We start from the raw sequence: 17,161 nt of genomic DNA, 5'->3' as shown, positions 1-17,161 counted from the left end.
GTGATATGAGGGATGCAGAAAGTCTGTCTCTGACACGTGACATGGGGGATGCAGAAAGTCTGTCTCTGACATGTCACATGGGGGATGCAGAAAGTCTGTCTCTGACACGTGACATGGGGGATGCAGAAAGTCTGTCTCTGACACGTGACATGGGGGATGCAGAAAGTCTGTCTCTGACACGTGACATGGGGATGCAGAAAGTCTGTCTCTGACATGTCACATGGGGGATGCAGAATGTCTGTCTCTGACACGTGACATGTGGGATGCAGAAAGTCTGTCTCTGACATGTCACATGGGGGATGCAGAAAGTCTGTCTCTGACATGTCACATGGGGGATGCAGAAAGTCTGTCTCTGACACGTGACATGGGGGATGCAGAAAGTCTGTCTCTGACACGTTACATGGGCGATGCAGAAAGTCTGTCTCTGACATGTCACATGGGGGATGCAGAAAGTCTGTCTCTGACACGTGACATGGGGGATGAAGAAAGTCTGTCTCAGACACGTGACATGCGGGATGCAGAAAGTCTGTCTGACACGTGACATGCGTGATGCAGAAAGTCTGTCTCTGACACGTGACATGGGGGATACAGAAAGTCTGTCTCTGACACGTGACATGGGGGATACAGAAAGTCTGTCTCTGACATGTCACATAGGGGATGCAGAAAGTCTGTCTCTGACACGTGACATGGGGGATGCAGAAAGTCTGTTTCTGACACATGACATGGGGGATGCAGATAGTCTGTCTCTGACAAGTCACATGGGGGATGCAGAAAGTCTGTCTCTGACACGTGACATGGGGGATGCAGAAAGTCTGTCTCTGACGTGACATGGGGGATGCAGAAAGTCTGTCTCTGACATGTCACATGGGGGATGCAGATAGTCTGTCTCTGACATGACACATGGGGGATGCAGAAAGTCTGTCTCTGACATGACACATGGGGGATGCAGAAAGTCTGTCTCAGACACGTGACATGGGGGATGCAGAAAGTCTGTCTCTGACACGTGACATGGGGGATGCAGAAAGTCTGTCTCAGACACGTGACATGGGGGATGCAGAAAGTCTGTCTATGACACGTGACATGGGGGATGCAGAAAGTCTGTCTCAGACACGTGACATGGGGGATGCAGAAAGTCTGTCTCTGACACGTGACATGGGGGATGCAGAAAGTCTGTCTCAGACACGTGACATGGGGGATGCAGAAAGTCTGTCTCTGACACGTGACATGGGGGATGCAGAAAGTCTGTCTCAGACACCTGACATGGGGGATGCAGAAAGTCTGTCTCTGACACGTGACATGGGGGATGCAGAAAGTCTGTTTCTGACACATGACATGGGGGATGCAGATAGTCTGTCTCTGACATGTCACATGGGGGATGCAGAAAGTCTGTCTCTGACATGACACATGGGGGATGCAGAAAGTCTGTCTCTGACGTGACATGGGGGATGCAAAAAGTCTGTCTCTGACATGTGACATGGGGGATGCAGATAGTCTGTCTCTGACATGACAGATGGGGGATGCAGAAAGTCTGTCTCTGACACGTGACATGGGGGATGCAGAAAGTCTGTCTCTGACACGTGACATGGGGGATGCAGAGTGTCTGTCTCTGACGTGACATGGGGGATGCAGACTGTCTGTCTCTGACACGTGACATGGGGGATGCAGATAGTCTGTCTCTGACACGTGACATGGGGGATGCAAAAAGTCTGTCTCTGACACGTGACATGGGGGATGCAGAAAGTCTGTCTCTGACATGTCACATGGGGGATGCAGAAAGTCTGTCTCTGACACGTGACATAAGGGATGCAGAAAGTCTGTCTCAGACACGTGACAAGGGGGATGCAGAAAGTCTGTCTCTGACACGTGACATGGGGGATGCAGAAAGTCTGTTTCTGACACATGACATGGGGGATGCAGATAGTCTGTCTCTGACATGTCACATGGGGGATGCAGAAAGTCTGTCTCTGACACGTGACATGGGGGATGCAGATAGTCTGTCTCTGACACGTGACATGGGGGATGCAGAAAGTCTGTCTCTGACATGACACATGGGGATGCAGAAAGTCTGTCTCTGACATGTCACATAGGGGATGCAGAAAGTCTGTCTCTGACATGACACATGGGGGATGCAGAAAGTCTGTCTCTGACATGTCACATAGGGGATGCAGAAAGTCTGTCTCTGACATGACACATGGGGGATGCAGAAAGTCTGTCTCTGACACATGACATGGGGGATGCAGAAAGTCTGTCTCTGACACGTGACATGGGGGATGCAGAAAGTCTGTCTCAGACACGTGACATGGGGGATGCAGAAAGTCTGTCTCTGACACGTGACATGTGGGATGCAGAAAGTCTGTCTCTGACACGTGACATGCGGGATGCAGAAAGTCTGTCTCTGACATGTGACATGGGGGATGCAGAAAGTCTGTCTCTGACACGTGACATGGGGGATGCAGAAAGTCTGTCTCTGACACGTGACATGGGGGATGCAGAAAGTCTGTCTCTGACATGTCACATAGGGGATGCAGAAAGTCTGTCTCTGACATGTCACATGGGGGATGCAGAAAGTCTGTCTCTGACATGACACATGGGGGATGCAGAAAGTCTGTCTCTGACATGACACATGGGGGATGCAGAAAGTCTGTCTTTGACATGTCACATGGGGGATGCAGAAAGTCTGTCTCTGACATGTCACATAGGGGATGCAGAAAGTCTGTCTCTGACATGACACATGGGGGATGCAGAAAGTCTGTCTCTGACACGTGACATGGGGGATGCAGAAAGTCTGTCTCTGACACGTGACATGGGGGATGCAGAAAGTCTGTCTCTGACACGTGACATGCGGGATGCAGAAAGTCTGTCTCTGACACGTGACATGGGGGATGCAGAAAGTCTGTCTCTGACACGTGACATGCGGGATGCAGAAAGTCTGTCTCTGACACGTGACATGGGGGATGCAGAAAGTCTGTCTCTGACACGTGACATGGGGGATGCAGAAAGTCTGTCTCAGACACGTGACATGGGGGATGCAGAAAGTCTGTCTCTGACACGTGACATGTGGGATGAAGAAAGTCTGTCTCTGACACGTGACATGGGGGATGCAGAAAGTCTGTCTCTGACACGTGACATGCGGGATGCAGAAAGTCTGTCTCTGACATGTGACATGGGGGATGCAGAAAGTCTGTTTCTGACACGTGACATGGGGGATGCAGAAAGTCTGTCTCTGACACGTGACATGGGGGATACAGAAAGTCTGTCTCTGACATGTCACATAGGGGATGCAGAAAGTCTGTCTCTGACACGTGACATGGGGGATTCAGAAAGTCTGTTTCTGACACATGACATGGGGGATGCAGATAGTCTGTCTCTGACATGTCACATAGGGGATGCAGAAAGTCTGTCTCTGACACGTGACATGGGGGATGCAGAAAGTCTGTCTCTGACACGTGACATGGGGGATGCAGAGTGTCTGTCTCTGACGTGACATGGGGGATGCAGAGTGTCTTTCTCTGACACGTGACATGGGGGATGCAGAAAGTCTGTCTTTGACATGTCACATGGGGGATGCAGAAAGTCTGTCTCTGACATGTCACATAGGGGATGCAGAAAGTCTGTCTCTGACATGACACATGGGGGATGCAGAAAGTCTGTCTCTGACATGTGACATGGCGGATGCAGAAAGTCTGTCTCTGACATGTGACATGGGGGATTCAGAAAGTCTGTCTCTGACATGTGACATGGGGGATGCAGAAAGTCTGTCCCTGACGCGTGACATGGGGGATACAGAAAGTCTGTCTCTGACATGTCACATAGGGGATGCAGAAAGTCTGTCTCTGACACGTGACATGGGGGATGCAGATAGTCTGTCTCTGACATGTCACATAGGGGATGCAGAAAGTCTGTCTCTGACACGTGACATGGGGGATGCAGAAAGTCTGTCTCTGACACGTGACATGGGGGATGCAGAGTGTCTGTCTCTGACGTGACATGGGGGATGCAGAGTGTCTGTCTCTGACACGTGACATGGGGGATGCAGATAGTCTGTCTCTGACACGTGACATGGGGGATGCAGAAAGTCTGTCTCTGACATGTCACATGGGGGATGCAGAAAGTCTGTCTCTGACATGACACATGGGGGATGCAGAAAGTCTGTCTCTGACACGTGACATGGGGGATGCAGAAAGTCTGTCTCTGACACGTGACATGGGGGATGCAGAGTGTCTGTCTCTGACACGTGACATGGGGGATGCAGATAGTCTGTCTCTGACACGTGACATGGGGGATGCAGAAAGTCTGTCTCTGACATGTCACATGGGGGATGCAGAAAGTCTGTCTCTGACATGACACATGGGGGATGCAGAAAGTCTGTCTCTGACACGTGACATGGGGGATGCAGAAAGTCTGTCTCTGACATGTCACATAGGGGATGCAGAAAGTCTGTCTCTGACACGTGACATGGGGGATGAAGAAAGTCTGTTTCTGACACATGACATGGGGGATGCAGATAGTCTGTCTCTGACATGTCACATAGGGGATGCAGAAAGTCTGTCTCTGACATGTCACATGGGGGATGCAGAAAGTCTGTCTCTGACATGTGACATGGCGGATGCAGAAAGTCTGTCTCTGACACGTGACATGGGGGATGTAGAAAGTCTGTCTCTGACGCGTGACATGGGGGATACAGAAAGTCTGTCTCTGACATGTCACATAGGGTATGCAGAAAGTCTGTCTCTGACACGTGACATGGGGGATGCAGAAAGTCTGTCTCTGACGCGTGACATGGGGGATGCAGAAAGTCTGTCTCTGACATGTCACATAGGGGATGCAGAAAGTCTGTCTCTGACACGTGACATGGGGGATGCAGAGTGTCTGTCTCTGACGTGACATGGGGGATGCAGAGTGTCTGTCTCTGACACGTGACATGGGAGATGCAGATAGTCTGTCTCTGACACGTGACATGGGAGATGCAGATAGTCTGTCTCTGACACGTGACATGGGGGATACAGAAAGTCGGTCTCTGACACGTGACATGGGGGATGCAGAAAGTCTGTCTCTGACGCGTGACATGGGGGATACAGAAAGTCTGTCTCTGACATGTCACATAGGGGATGCAGAAAGTCTGTCTCTGACACGTGACATGGGGGATGCAGAAAGTCTGTCTCTCACACGTGACATGGGGGATGCAGAGTGTCTGTCTCTGACGTGACATGGGGGATGCAGAGTGTCTGTCTCTGACACGTGACATGGGGGATGCAGATAGTCTGTCTCTGACACGTGACATGGGGGATGCAGAAAGTCTGTCTCTGACACGTGACATGGGGGATGCAGAAAGTCTGTCTCTGACGCGTGACATGGGGGATACAGAAAGTCTGTCTCTGACATGTCACATAGGGGATGCAGAAAGTCTGTCTCTGACACGTGACATGGGGGATGCAGAAAGTCTGTCTCTGACACGTGACATGGGGGATGCAGAGTGTCTGTCTCTGACGTGACATGGGGGATGCAGAGTGTCTGTCTCTGACACGTGACATGGGGGATGCAGATAGTCTGTCTCTGACACATGACATGGGGGATGCAGAAAGTCTGTCTCTGACACGTGACATGGGGGATGCAGAAAGTCTGTCTCAGACACGTGACATGGGGGATGCAGAAAGTCTGTCTCTGACACGTGACATGGGGGATGCAGAAAGTCTGTCTCTGACGTGACATGGGGGATGCAGAGTGTCTGTCTCTGACACGTGACATGGGGGATGCAGAAAGTCTGTCTCTGACATGTCACATGGGGGATGCAGAAAGTCTGTCTCTGACATGACACATGGGGGATGCAGAAAGTCTGTCTCTGACACGTGACATGGGGGATGCAGAAAGTCTGTCTCTGACATGTCACATAGGGGATGCAGAAAGTCTGTCTCTGACACGTGACATGGGGGATGCAGAAAGTCTGTTTCTGACACATGACATGGGGGATGCAGATAATCTGTCTCTGACATGTCACATAGGGGATGCAGAAAGTCTGTCTCTGACACGTGACATGGGGGATGCAGAAAGTCTGTCTCTGACACGTGACATGGGGGATGCAGAGTGTCTGTCTCTGACGTGACATGGGGGATGCAGAGTGTCTGTCTCTGACACGTGACATGGGGGATGCAGAAAGTCTGTCTTTGACATGTCACATGGGGGATGCAGAAAGTCTGTCTCTGACATGTCACATAGGGGATGCAGAAAGTCTGTCTCTGACATGACACATGGGGGATGCAGAAAGTCTGTCTCTGACATGTGACATGGCGGATGCAGAAAGTCTGTCTCTGACATGTGACATGGGGGATGCAGAAAGTCTGTCTCTGACACGTGACATGGGGGATGCAGAAAGTCTGTCTCTGACGCGTGACATGGTGGATACAGAAAGTCTGTCTCTGACATGTCACATGGGGGATGCAGAAAGTCTGTCTCTGACACGTGACATGGGGGATGCAGAAAGTCTGTTTCTGACACATGACATGGGGGATGCAGATAGTCTGTCTCTGACATGTCACATAGGGGATGCAGAAAGTCTGTCTCTGACACGTGACATGGGGGATGCAGAAAGTCTGTCTCTGACACGTGACATGGGGGATGCAGAGTGTCTGTCTCTGACGTGACATGGGGGATGCAGAGTGTCTGTCTCTGACACGTGACATGGGGGATGCAGAAAGTCTGTCTCTGACATGTCACATGGGGGATGCAGAAAGTCTGTCTCTGACATGTCACATAGGGTATGCAGAAAGTCTGTCTCTGACACGTGACATGGGGGATGCAGAAAGTCTGTCTCTGACGCGTGACATGGGGGATGCAGAAAGTCTGTCTCTGACACGTGACATGGGGGATGCAGAGTGTCTGTCTCTGACGTGACATGGGGGATGCAGAGTGTCTGTCTCTGACACGTGACATGGGGGATGCAGATAGTCTGTCTCTGACACGTGACATGGGGGATGCAGAAAGTCTGTCTCTGACATGTCACATGGGGGATGCAGAAAGTCTGTCTCTGACATGACACATGGGGGATGCAGAAAGTCTGTCTCTGACACGTGACATGGGGGATGCAGAAAGTCTGTCTCTGACACGTGACATGGGGGATGCAGAGTGTCTGTCTCTGACACGTGACATGGGGGATGCAGATAGTCTGTCTCTGACACGTGACATGGGGGATGCAGAAAGTCTGTCTCTGACATGTCACATGGGGGATGCAGAAAGTCTGTCTCTGACATGACACATGGGGGATGCAGAAAGTCTGTCTCTGACACGTGACATGGGGGATGCAGAAAGTCTGTCTCTGACATGTCACATAGGGGATGCAGAAAGTCTGTCTCTGACACGTGACATGGGGGATGCAGAAAGTCTGTTTCTGACACATGACATGGGGGATGCAGATAGTCTGTCTCTGACATGTCACATAGGGGATGCAGAAAGTCTGTCTCTGACATGTCACATGGGGGATGCAGAAAGTCTGTCTCTGACATGTGACATGGCGGATGCAGAAAGTCTGTCTCTGACACGTGACATGGGGGATGTAGAAAGTCTGTCTCTGACGCGTGACATGGGGGATACAGAAAGTCTGTCTCTGACATGTCACATAGGGTATGCAGAAAGTCTGTCTCTGACACGTGACATGGGGGATGCAGAAAGTCTGTCTCTGACGCGTGACATGGGGGATGCAGAAAGTCTGTCTCTGACATGTCACATAGGGGATGCAGAAAGTCTGTCTCTGACACGTGACATGGGGGATGCAGAGTGTCTGTCTCTGACGTGACATGGGGGATGCAGAGTGTCTGTCTCTGACACGTGACATGGGAGATGCAGATAGTCTGTCTCTGACACGTGACATGGGAGATGCAGATAGTCTGTCTCTGACACGTGACATGGGGGATATAGAAAGTCGGTCTCTGACACGTGACATGGGGGATGCAGAAAGTCTGTCTCTGACGCGTGACATGGGGGATACAGAAAGTCTGTCTCTGACATGTCACATAGGGGATGCAGAAAGTCTGTCTCTGACACGTGACATGGGGGATGCAGAAAGTCTGTCTCTGACACGTGACATGGGGGATGCAGAGTGTCTGTCTCTGACGTGACATGGGGGATGCAGAGTGTCTGTCTCTGACACGTGACATGGGGGATGCAGATAGTCTGTCTCTGACACGTGACATGGGGGATGCAGAAAGTCTGTCTCTGACACGTGACATGGGGGATGCAGAAAGTCTGTCTCTGACGCGTGACATGGGGGATACAGAAAGTCTGTCTCTGACATGTCACATAGGGGATGCAGAAAGTCTGTCTCTGACACGTGACATGGGGGATGCAGAAAGTCTGTCTCTGACACGTGACATGGGGGATGCAGAGTGTCTGTCTCTGACGTGACATGGGGGATGCAGAGTGTCTGTCTCTGACACGTGACATGGGGGATGCAGATAGTCTGTCTCTGACACATGACATGGGGGATGCAGAAAGTCTGTCTCTGACACGTGACATGGGGGATGCAGAAAGTCTGTCTCAGACACGTGACATGGGGGATGCAGAAAGTCTGTCTCTGACACGTGACATGGGGGATGCAGAAAGTCTGTCTCTGACGTGACATGGGGGATGCAGAGTGTCTGTCTCTGACACGTGACATGGGGGATGCAGAAAGTCTGTCTCTGACATGTCACATGGGGGATGCAGAAAGTCTGTCTCTGACATGACACATGGGGGATGCAGAAAGTCTGTCTCTGACACGTGACATGGGGGATGCAGAAAGTCTGTCTCTGACATGTCACATAGGGGATGCAGAAAGTCTGTCTCTGACACGTGACATGGGGGATGCAGAAAGTCTGTTTCTGACACATGACATGGGGGATGCAGATAATCTGTCTCTGACATGTCACATAGGGGATGCAGAAAGTCTGTCTCTGACACGTGACATGGGGGATGCAGAAAGTCTGTCTCTGACACGTGACATGGGGGATGCAGAGTGTCTGTCTCTGACGTGACATGGGGGATGCAGAGTGTCTGTCTCTGACACGTGACATGGGGGATGCAGAAAGTCTGTCTTTGACATGTCACATGGGGGATGCAGAAAGTCTGTCTCTGACATGTCACATAGGGGATGCAGAAAGTCTGTCTCTGACATGACACATGGGGGATGCAGAAAGTCTGTCTCTGACATGTGACATGGCGGATGCAGAAAGTCTGTCTCTGACATGTGACATGGGGGATGCAGAAAGTCTGTCTCTGACACGTGACATGGGGGATGCAGAAAGTCTGTCTCTGACGCGTGACATGGTGGATACAGAAAGTCTGTCTCTGACATGTCACATGGGGGATGCAGAAAGTCTGTCTCTGACACGTGACATGGGGGATGCAGAAAGTCTGTTTCTGACACATGACATGGGGGATGCAGATAGTCTGTCTCTGACATGTCACATAGGGGATGCAGAAAGTCTGTCTCTGACACGTGACATGGGGGATGCAGAAAGTCTGTCTCTGACACGTGACATGGGGGATGCAGAGTGTCTGTCTCTGACGTGACATGGGGGATGCAGAGTGTCTGTCTCTGACACGTGACATGGGGGATGCAGAAAGTCTGTCTCTGACATGTCACATGGGGGATGCAGAAAGTCTGTCTCTGACATGACACATGGGGGATGCAGAATGTCTGTCTCTGACACGTGACATGGGGGATGCAGAAAGTCTGTCTCTGACATGACACATGGGGGATGCAGAAAGTCTGTCTCTGACACGTGACATGGGGGATGCAGAAAGTCTGTCTCTGACACGTGACATGGGGGATGCAGAAAGTCTGTCTCTGACGTGACATGGGGGATGCAGAGTGTCTGTCTCTGACACGTGACATGGGGGATGCAGATAGTCTGTCTCTGACACGTGACATGGGGGATGCAGAAAGTCTGTCTCTGACGTGACATGGGGGATGCAGAAAGTCTGTCTCTGACATGTCACATGGGGGATGCAGAAAGTCTGTCTCTGACATGACACATGGGGGATGCAGAAAGTCTGTCTCTGACATGACACATGGGGGATGCAGAAAGTCTGTCTCTGACATGACACATGGGGGATGCAGAATGTCTGTCTCTGACATGACACATTGGGGATGCAGAAAGTCTGTCTCTGACACGTGACATGGGGGATGCAGAAAGTCTGTCTCTGACATGACACATGGGGGATGCAGGCAATCTAGTTGTCGATGGGATATTATGTAGTGGATGAAGTCTAATTCTTTTGCAGGCTGGAGTGGATGGGGCTGCACAGATAACACTCAGGCCTTCAGTTACGGATTTCAGCTTCTGTCTACTCTTCTGCTCTGTCTCAGTAACCTCATGTTCCTCCCGCCCGTCCTCATTGCCCTGCGCAGCCACTACCTCCTGGAGGCCTCCATCTACATATTTACCATGTTTTTCTCCACAGTGAGTATCACGGCTTGCTGTTGTGTTTGTGGACAAGTTATTGGTGCAGATTGTACAGTCCCAATATAAGCGGCCCCCTCTCTCCTCATATCTCATACAGTTCTATCATGCTTGTGACCAGCCTGGCATTGTAGTGTTCTGTATCATGGAATATGACGTGCTGCAGTTCTGTGATTTCCTCGGCTCTCTCATGTCGGTGTGGGTGACGGTGATCAGTATGGCGCGGCTGCAGCCGATCATCAAACAGGTCGGAGCTTTTGTTGCTTTTTGTTTAATTTTTTTTTTATTTCAGAATGTGAAACAAAAGAAAAAATGTCTAAAAGTGTTCGGAGAGTGTGTGTTCGGAGTGTTCGAATATTCTGCTGTAACTCCCGCTAGGATGAAGAACCAAAGACAGTGCTACACACTTTCACATATGTGATGCCAAAAGGGATTTGTTTTGTGCCAGACACATTTAGACGTTTCACTCCATGTTCCTGCAAGTGTATCAGGGTGGGGGATATCTGGATGTCTGACACCCACCTGATTGCTCCAACATGGAAGCGTCCTGTCTTAGTGTGGGATACTAGAGAAGATTCGTGGCCATGGAGTGTAGCTCCATGTTAGCTGTGTAACATACCTACAGATTTTGTGATCTCTCCCCGTGATCTCTTCTCTCTGAGACAGTGTGTGTTTGTGTGTGTGTATGTATACATATATATACAAGACATAGGGTGTGTACATCTCCTGTAATGCTGTATGTATTGGCATAGTCCAAGTTAGAGCAGCCTGTCCGATCTGCGCGGGTGGATTGCTTTATCATCTTGGAATCTACAGTGAAAATTGGATACAAATCCATCACAAAGTTTCACCCCAGGCAGAAGCAGAAGATTTGGCTTTGGGCCACATCTATGTTACATTCCTTCTCTAAGCTGTACGGAGCGCGGCTGAAGCCTGTGCGGACCGGGACATTTGTTGGGGGTTTTAGAGGTTTGAGTTAAAAACAGTCCAAATTTTATTGAACAAAGTTTATGCAGCAAAAATTTAGTTTAAAAAGTTACAAGTGTAGAACGTCACCGGGGGTTTGTGTTTGTGCTTCTGACAAATTGTGCACTGCGGCAAAAAAACAACCGAGACATTGACTACAATCCATTCCATACAAGTACGTAAAACCCGTTCAGATTTCAGAAAGTAAAAGGTTAGTATTAGAAAGAGGAATATGAGGAGGAAATCTGCCCCAGATCCCTTTTTAATTCCTAATATATATATATATATATATATATATATATATATACACTGCTGGACAGAATTGTTGGTCCCCTCGATTAATGAAAGAAAACCCCACAATGGTCACAGAAATAACCGGAATCTAACACAAGTAATAACCAGACTCCATGCTGACAACCACAAAACTTCTGGGACAATGTCCTATGGACAGGGGAGACTTTTTGACCGGGCACATCAGCTCTATTGCCACAGCCAGAAACATGAAGCCTATCCTGAGAAGAAGACTGTCCCTACTGTGACACATGGAGGAGCTCTGTTATGTCCCTACTGTGACACACGGAGGGGCTCTGTTATGTCCCTACTGTGACACATGGAGGAGCTCTGTTATGTCCCTACTGTGACACATGGAGGAGCTCTGTTATGTCCCTACTGTGACACATGGAGGGAGCTCTGTTATGTCCCTACTGTGACACATGGAGGAGCTCTGTTATGTCCCTACTGTGACACATGGAGGAGCTCTGTTATGTCCCTACTGTGACACATGGAGGAGCTCTGTTATGTCCCTACTGTGACACATGGAGGGGGCTCTGTTATGTCCCTACTGTGACACATGGAGGAGCTCTGTTATGTCCCTACTGTGACACACGGAGGGGCTCTGTTATGTCCCTACTGTGACACACGGAGGAGCTCTGTTATGTCCCTACTGTGACACACGGAGGAGCTCTGTTATGTCCCTACTGTGACACACGGAGGAGCTCTGTTATGTCCCTACTGTGACACATGGAGGGGGCTCCGTTATGTCCCTACTGTGACACATGGAGGAGCTCTGTTATGTCCCTACTGTGACACATGGAGGAGCTCTGTTATGTCCCTACTGTGACACATGGAGGGGGCTCTGTTATGTCCCTACTGTGACACACGGAGGAGCTCTGTTATGTCCCTACTGTGACACACGGAGGGGCTCTGTTATGTCCCTACTGTGACACACGGAGGAGCTCTGTTATGTCCCTACTGTGACACACGGAGGAGCTCTGTTATGTCCCTACTGTGACACACGGAGGAGCTCTGTTATGTCCCTACTGTGACACATGGAGGGGGCTCCGTTATGTCCCTACTGTGACACATGGAGGAGCTCTGTTATGTCCCTACTGTGACACATGGAGGAGGCTCTGTTATGTCCCTACTGTGACACATGGAGGAGCTCTGTTATGTCCCTACTGTGACACATGGAGGAGCTCTGTTATGTCCCTACTGTGACACATGGAGGAGGCTCTGTTATGTCCCTACTGTGACACATGGAGGGGGCTCTGTTATGTCCCTACTGTGACACATGGAGGGGGCTCTGTTATGTCCCTACTGTGAAACATGGAGGAGCTCTGTTATGTCCCTACTGTGACACATGGAGGGGGCTCTGTTATGTCCCTACTGTGACACACGGAGGAGCTCTGTTATGTCCCTACTGTGACACACGGAGGGGCTCTGTTATGTCCCTACTGTGACACACGGAGGAGCTCTGTTATGTCCCTACTGTGACACACGGAGGAGCTCTGTTATGTCCCTACTGTGACACACGGAGGAGCTCTGTTATGTCCCTACTGTGACACATGGAGGGGGCTCCGTTATGTCCCTACTGTGACACATGGAGGAGCTCTGTTATGTCCCTACTGTGACACATGGAGGAGGCTCTGTTATGTCCCTACTGTGACACATGGAGGAGCTCTGTTATGTCCCTACTGTGACACATGGAGGAGCTCTGTTATGTCCCTACTGTGACACATGGAGGAGGCTCTGTTATGTCCCTACTGTGACACATGGAGGAGACTCTGTTATGTCCCTACTGTGACACATGGAGGGGGCTCCGTTATGTCCCTACTGTGACACATGGAGGAGCTCCGTTATGTCCCTACTGTGACACATGGAGGAGCTCCGTTATGTACCTACTGTGACAAATGGAGGAGCTCCGTTATTTCCCTACTGTGACACATGGAGGAGCTCTGTTATGTCCCTACTGTGACACATGGAGGAGCTCTGTTATGTCCCTACTGTGACACATGGAGGAGCTCTGTTATGTCCCTACTGTGACACATGGAGGAGGCTCTGTTATGTCCCTACTGTGACACATGGAGGAGGCTCTGTTATGTCCCTACTGTGACACATGGAGGAGGCTCTGTTATGTCCCTACTGTGACACATGGAGGAGCTCTGTTATGTCCCTACTGTGACACATGGAGGAGCTCTGTTATGTCCCTACTGTGACACATGGAGGAGCTCTGTTATGTCCCTACTGTGACACATGGAGGAGGCTCTGTTATGTCCCTACTGTGACACATGGAGGAGGCTCTGTTATGTCCCTCCTGTGACACATGGAGGAGGCTCTGTCATGTCCCTACTGTGACACATGGAGGAGGCTCTGTTATGTCCCTCCTGTGACACATGGAGGAGGCTCTGTTATGTCCCTCCTGTGACACATGGAGGAGCTCTGTTATGTCCCTCCTGTGACACATGTAGGAGGCTCTGTTATGTCCCTACTGGACACATGGAGGAGGCTCTGTTATGTCCCTCCTGTGACACATGGAGGAGCTCTGTTATGTCCCTCCTGTGACACATGGAGGAGCTCTGTTATGTCCCTACTGTAACACATGGAGGAGCTCTGTTATGTCTCTACTGTGACACATGGAGGGGGCTCTGTTATGTCCCTACTGTGACACATGGAGGGGGCTCTGTTATGTCCCTACTGTGACACATGGAGGGGGCCCTGTTATGTCCCTACTGTGACACATGGAGGAGCTCTGTTATGTCCCTACTGTGACACATGGAGGAGCTCTGTTATGTCCCTACTGTGACACATGGAGGGGGCTCTGTTATGTTCTGGGGCCACTCTGCTTCATCTGGCACAGGGGTCTTGAATCTGTGCAGGGTACAATGAAATCTCAAGACTATCAAGGGATTCTAGAGAGCAATGTGCTGCCCATTGTCAGAAAGCTTGGTCTCAGTCGCAGGTTCTGGGTCTTGTAACAGGAAAATGACCCAAAACACAGCTAAACCCCCCAAGAATGGCTGAGAGGAGAACATTGGACTATTCTGAAGTGGTTTCTATGGGTCCGTAAATCCTAAATCCTATGGAGCATCTGTGGAAGGAGCTGAAACATGTCGTCTGGAGAAGGCCCCTTCACACCCGAGACAACTGGAGCAGAGGAGGGGCCCAAAATCCCTGCTAAGATGGGCAGAAGTCTCATTGACAGTTACAGGAATCGCCTGATCGCAGCGACTGCCCCAAAAGGTTGTGCAGCAAAATATTACGGGAACCGTTATCTCTGTCCAGGCTGTGTCACGAGCGAAACGCAAAGTCTGACTTTTGTTTGTTCATTCTTAGAGAATTTTTATTTTTTATTACTTGTGTCAGACTCCGGATATTTCTGGGACCATTGTGGGGGTTTCTGTCATTAATCGAGGGGAACAACAATTTTGTCCACATGTTTAGCGACAGAACTCCAAAGTAGTAATAAAAAAGCGCATCTGTGATGTTTTGGTCTGGAGATAAGGAGTCATTTCACCAATACAGATAAACCCAGATGACCTGGATACAACAAAGTCACTGCGGCAGGTTAAATCTAATATCATCCCTGTTACATTGTAATGAAAGTTTCTATCATTGAACAATAGACACATCTTCTTCTACTGGAATAACTGCCCCTTCTGGTTACACTTGTTACACCTGACAGGAAGGGTAGTCTCGTTTCTTTACATCTGAATGGATCGAGTTGTGTTCGACGTTCCTGACTCTCCTATAGGGAATTAACCCCCTTCCTGACATCCGCCATACTATTACGGCGGATGCCAGGTGTTTAAACATGGTGGTCACTTAGGTGCTGGGTGGCCGCCATAGACGCCAGGAGTCTACTGTTTTATGCGGTAGTCACTCAGTGCAAATGCCCATGGCTGGTACTCGCACCAATCGTGGGCATTAACCCCTCCGGAGCTTCGGTCAAAGCTGAGTCCAATAGAATCCCTGGTATTTTGTAATGCATTTCAGTGTATTAGCATTGTAATGCATTGCATTAGTGATCAGACCCCCTGGGGTTCAAGACCCCCCTGGGGGGGGGGTCTAATAAATGCATTAAAAAAATAAAAAGTAAAAAAAAAAATAACAAAAATAATAAAAGTTAAAATCAACCCCCTTTCCCTAGAACACAAATAAAAGTACATAAATACAGTGACACCCCTACACATTAGGTCTCCCTGTGTCTGAGAACGCCCATACGGTAAACGCTATAGCGGGAAAAAAAGTCAAAAGTGCCAAACCGCCATTTTCTTCACTGTTTTGCCTCTGATAAAAATTTGAATAAAAACTGAACAAAGAAAAAACGATTCCCCAAAATGGTAGAAATGAAAAATATACCCGGCCCCGCAAAACAAGACGCCCTATGGGGACTTATAGAAAAAAAAATTGTGGCACAGTTTAGGGTTTGTGTTAACGGCTTAAAATGTAAATAAAACCATATAAATTTGGTATCCCCAGAATCATACGGAAACATAGAATATAGGTGACACATAATACAGGTGACATATAGAATACAGGGGACATATAATATAGGTGGCATATAGAATACAGGTGACATATAGAATACAGGGGACATATAATACAGGGGAAATATAATATAGGTGACATATAGAATATAGGTGACACATAATACAGGTGACATATAGAATATAGGTGACATTTAATACAGGTGACACATAATACAGGTAACATATAGAATATAGGTGACACATAATACAGGTGACATTTAATTCAGGTGACATATAGAATATAGATGACACATAATATAGGTGACATATAGAATATAGGTGACATTTAATTCAGGTGACATATAGAATATAGGTGACACATAATACAGGTGACATATAGAATATAGGTGACATTTAATACAGGTGACATTTAATTCAGGTGACATATAGAATATAGGTAACAGGTCATTTTGGCTGCACAGTAAATGCCGTAAAAATGAATCCTGTAAAAAAATCACACACATTCACTGTGGTTGTCACTGTTATTGGGGGGCACTGTGGTTGTCACTGTTATTGGGGCACTGTGGTTGTCACTGTTATTGGGGGGCACTGTGGTTGTCACTGTTATTGGGGGCACTGTGGTTGTCACTGTTATTGGGGGCACTGTGGTTTTCACTGTTATTGGGGGCACTGTGGTTGTCACTGTTATTGGGGAGCGCTGCAGCACTCACTGTTATTGGGGGGTACTGTGGTTGTCACTGTTATTGGGGGCACTGTGGTTGTCACTGTTATTGGGGGGCACTGTGGTTGTCACTGTTATTGGGGGGCACTGTGGTGGTCACTATTATTGGGGGCACTGTGGTTTTCACTGTTATTGGGGGCACTGTGGTTTTCACTGTTATTGGGGGCACTGTGGTTGTCACTGTTATTGGGGGGCACTGTGGTTGTCACTGTTATTGGAGGGCGCTGTGGTTGTCACTATTATTGGGGGCACTGTGGTTGTCACTTATTGGG

At 49.3% G+C, this 17,161-nt stretch overlaps 1 protein-coding gene across 1 annotated transcript in view; it reads left to right on the top strand.

Annotated features, from left to right (window-relative positions):
- Window positions 1-17,161, top strand: part of LOC142197000 (transmembrane protein 8B-like) — a 60,706-nt gene that overhangs the window by 35,167 nt on the left and 8,378 nt on the right. Inside the window, exons 8-9 of the mRNA XM_075266989.1 lie at window positions 10,255-10,433; window positions 10,534-10,680. Of these exons, the coding sequence (XP_075123090.1) occupies window positions 10,255-10,433; window positions 10,534-10,680 (326 nt within the window). The remainder of the gene's footprint in view (window positions 1-10,254; window positions 10,434-10,533; window positions 10,681-17,161) is intronic.

This window comes from Leptodactylus fuscus, chromosome 1, assembly GCF_031893055.1.
Source record: "Leptodactylus fuscus isolate aLepFus1 chromosome 1, aLepFus1.hap2, whole genome shotgun sequence".
Classification (NCBI taxonomy): domain Eukaryota; kingdom Metazoa; phylum Chordata; class Amphibia; order Anura; family Leptodactylidae; genus Leptodactylus; species Leptodactylus fuscus.
This window is presented reverse-complemented; position numbering and strand designations above follow the sequence as displayed.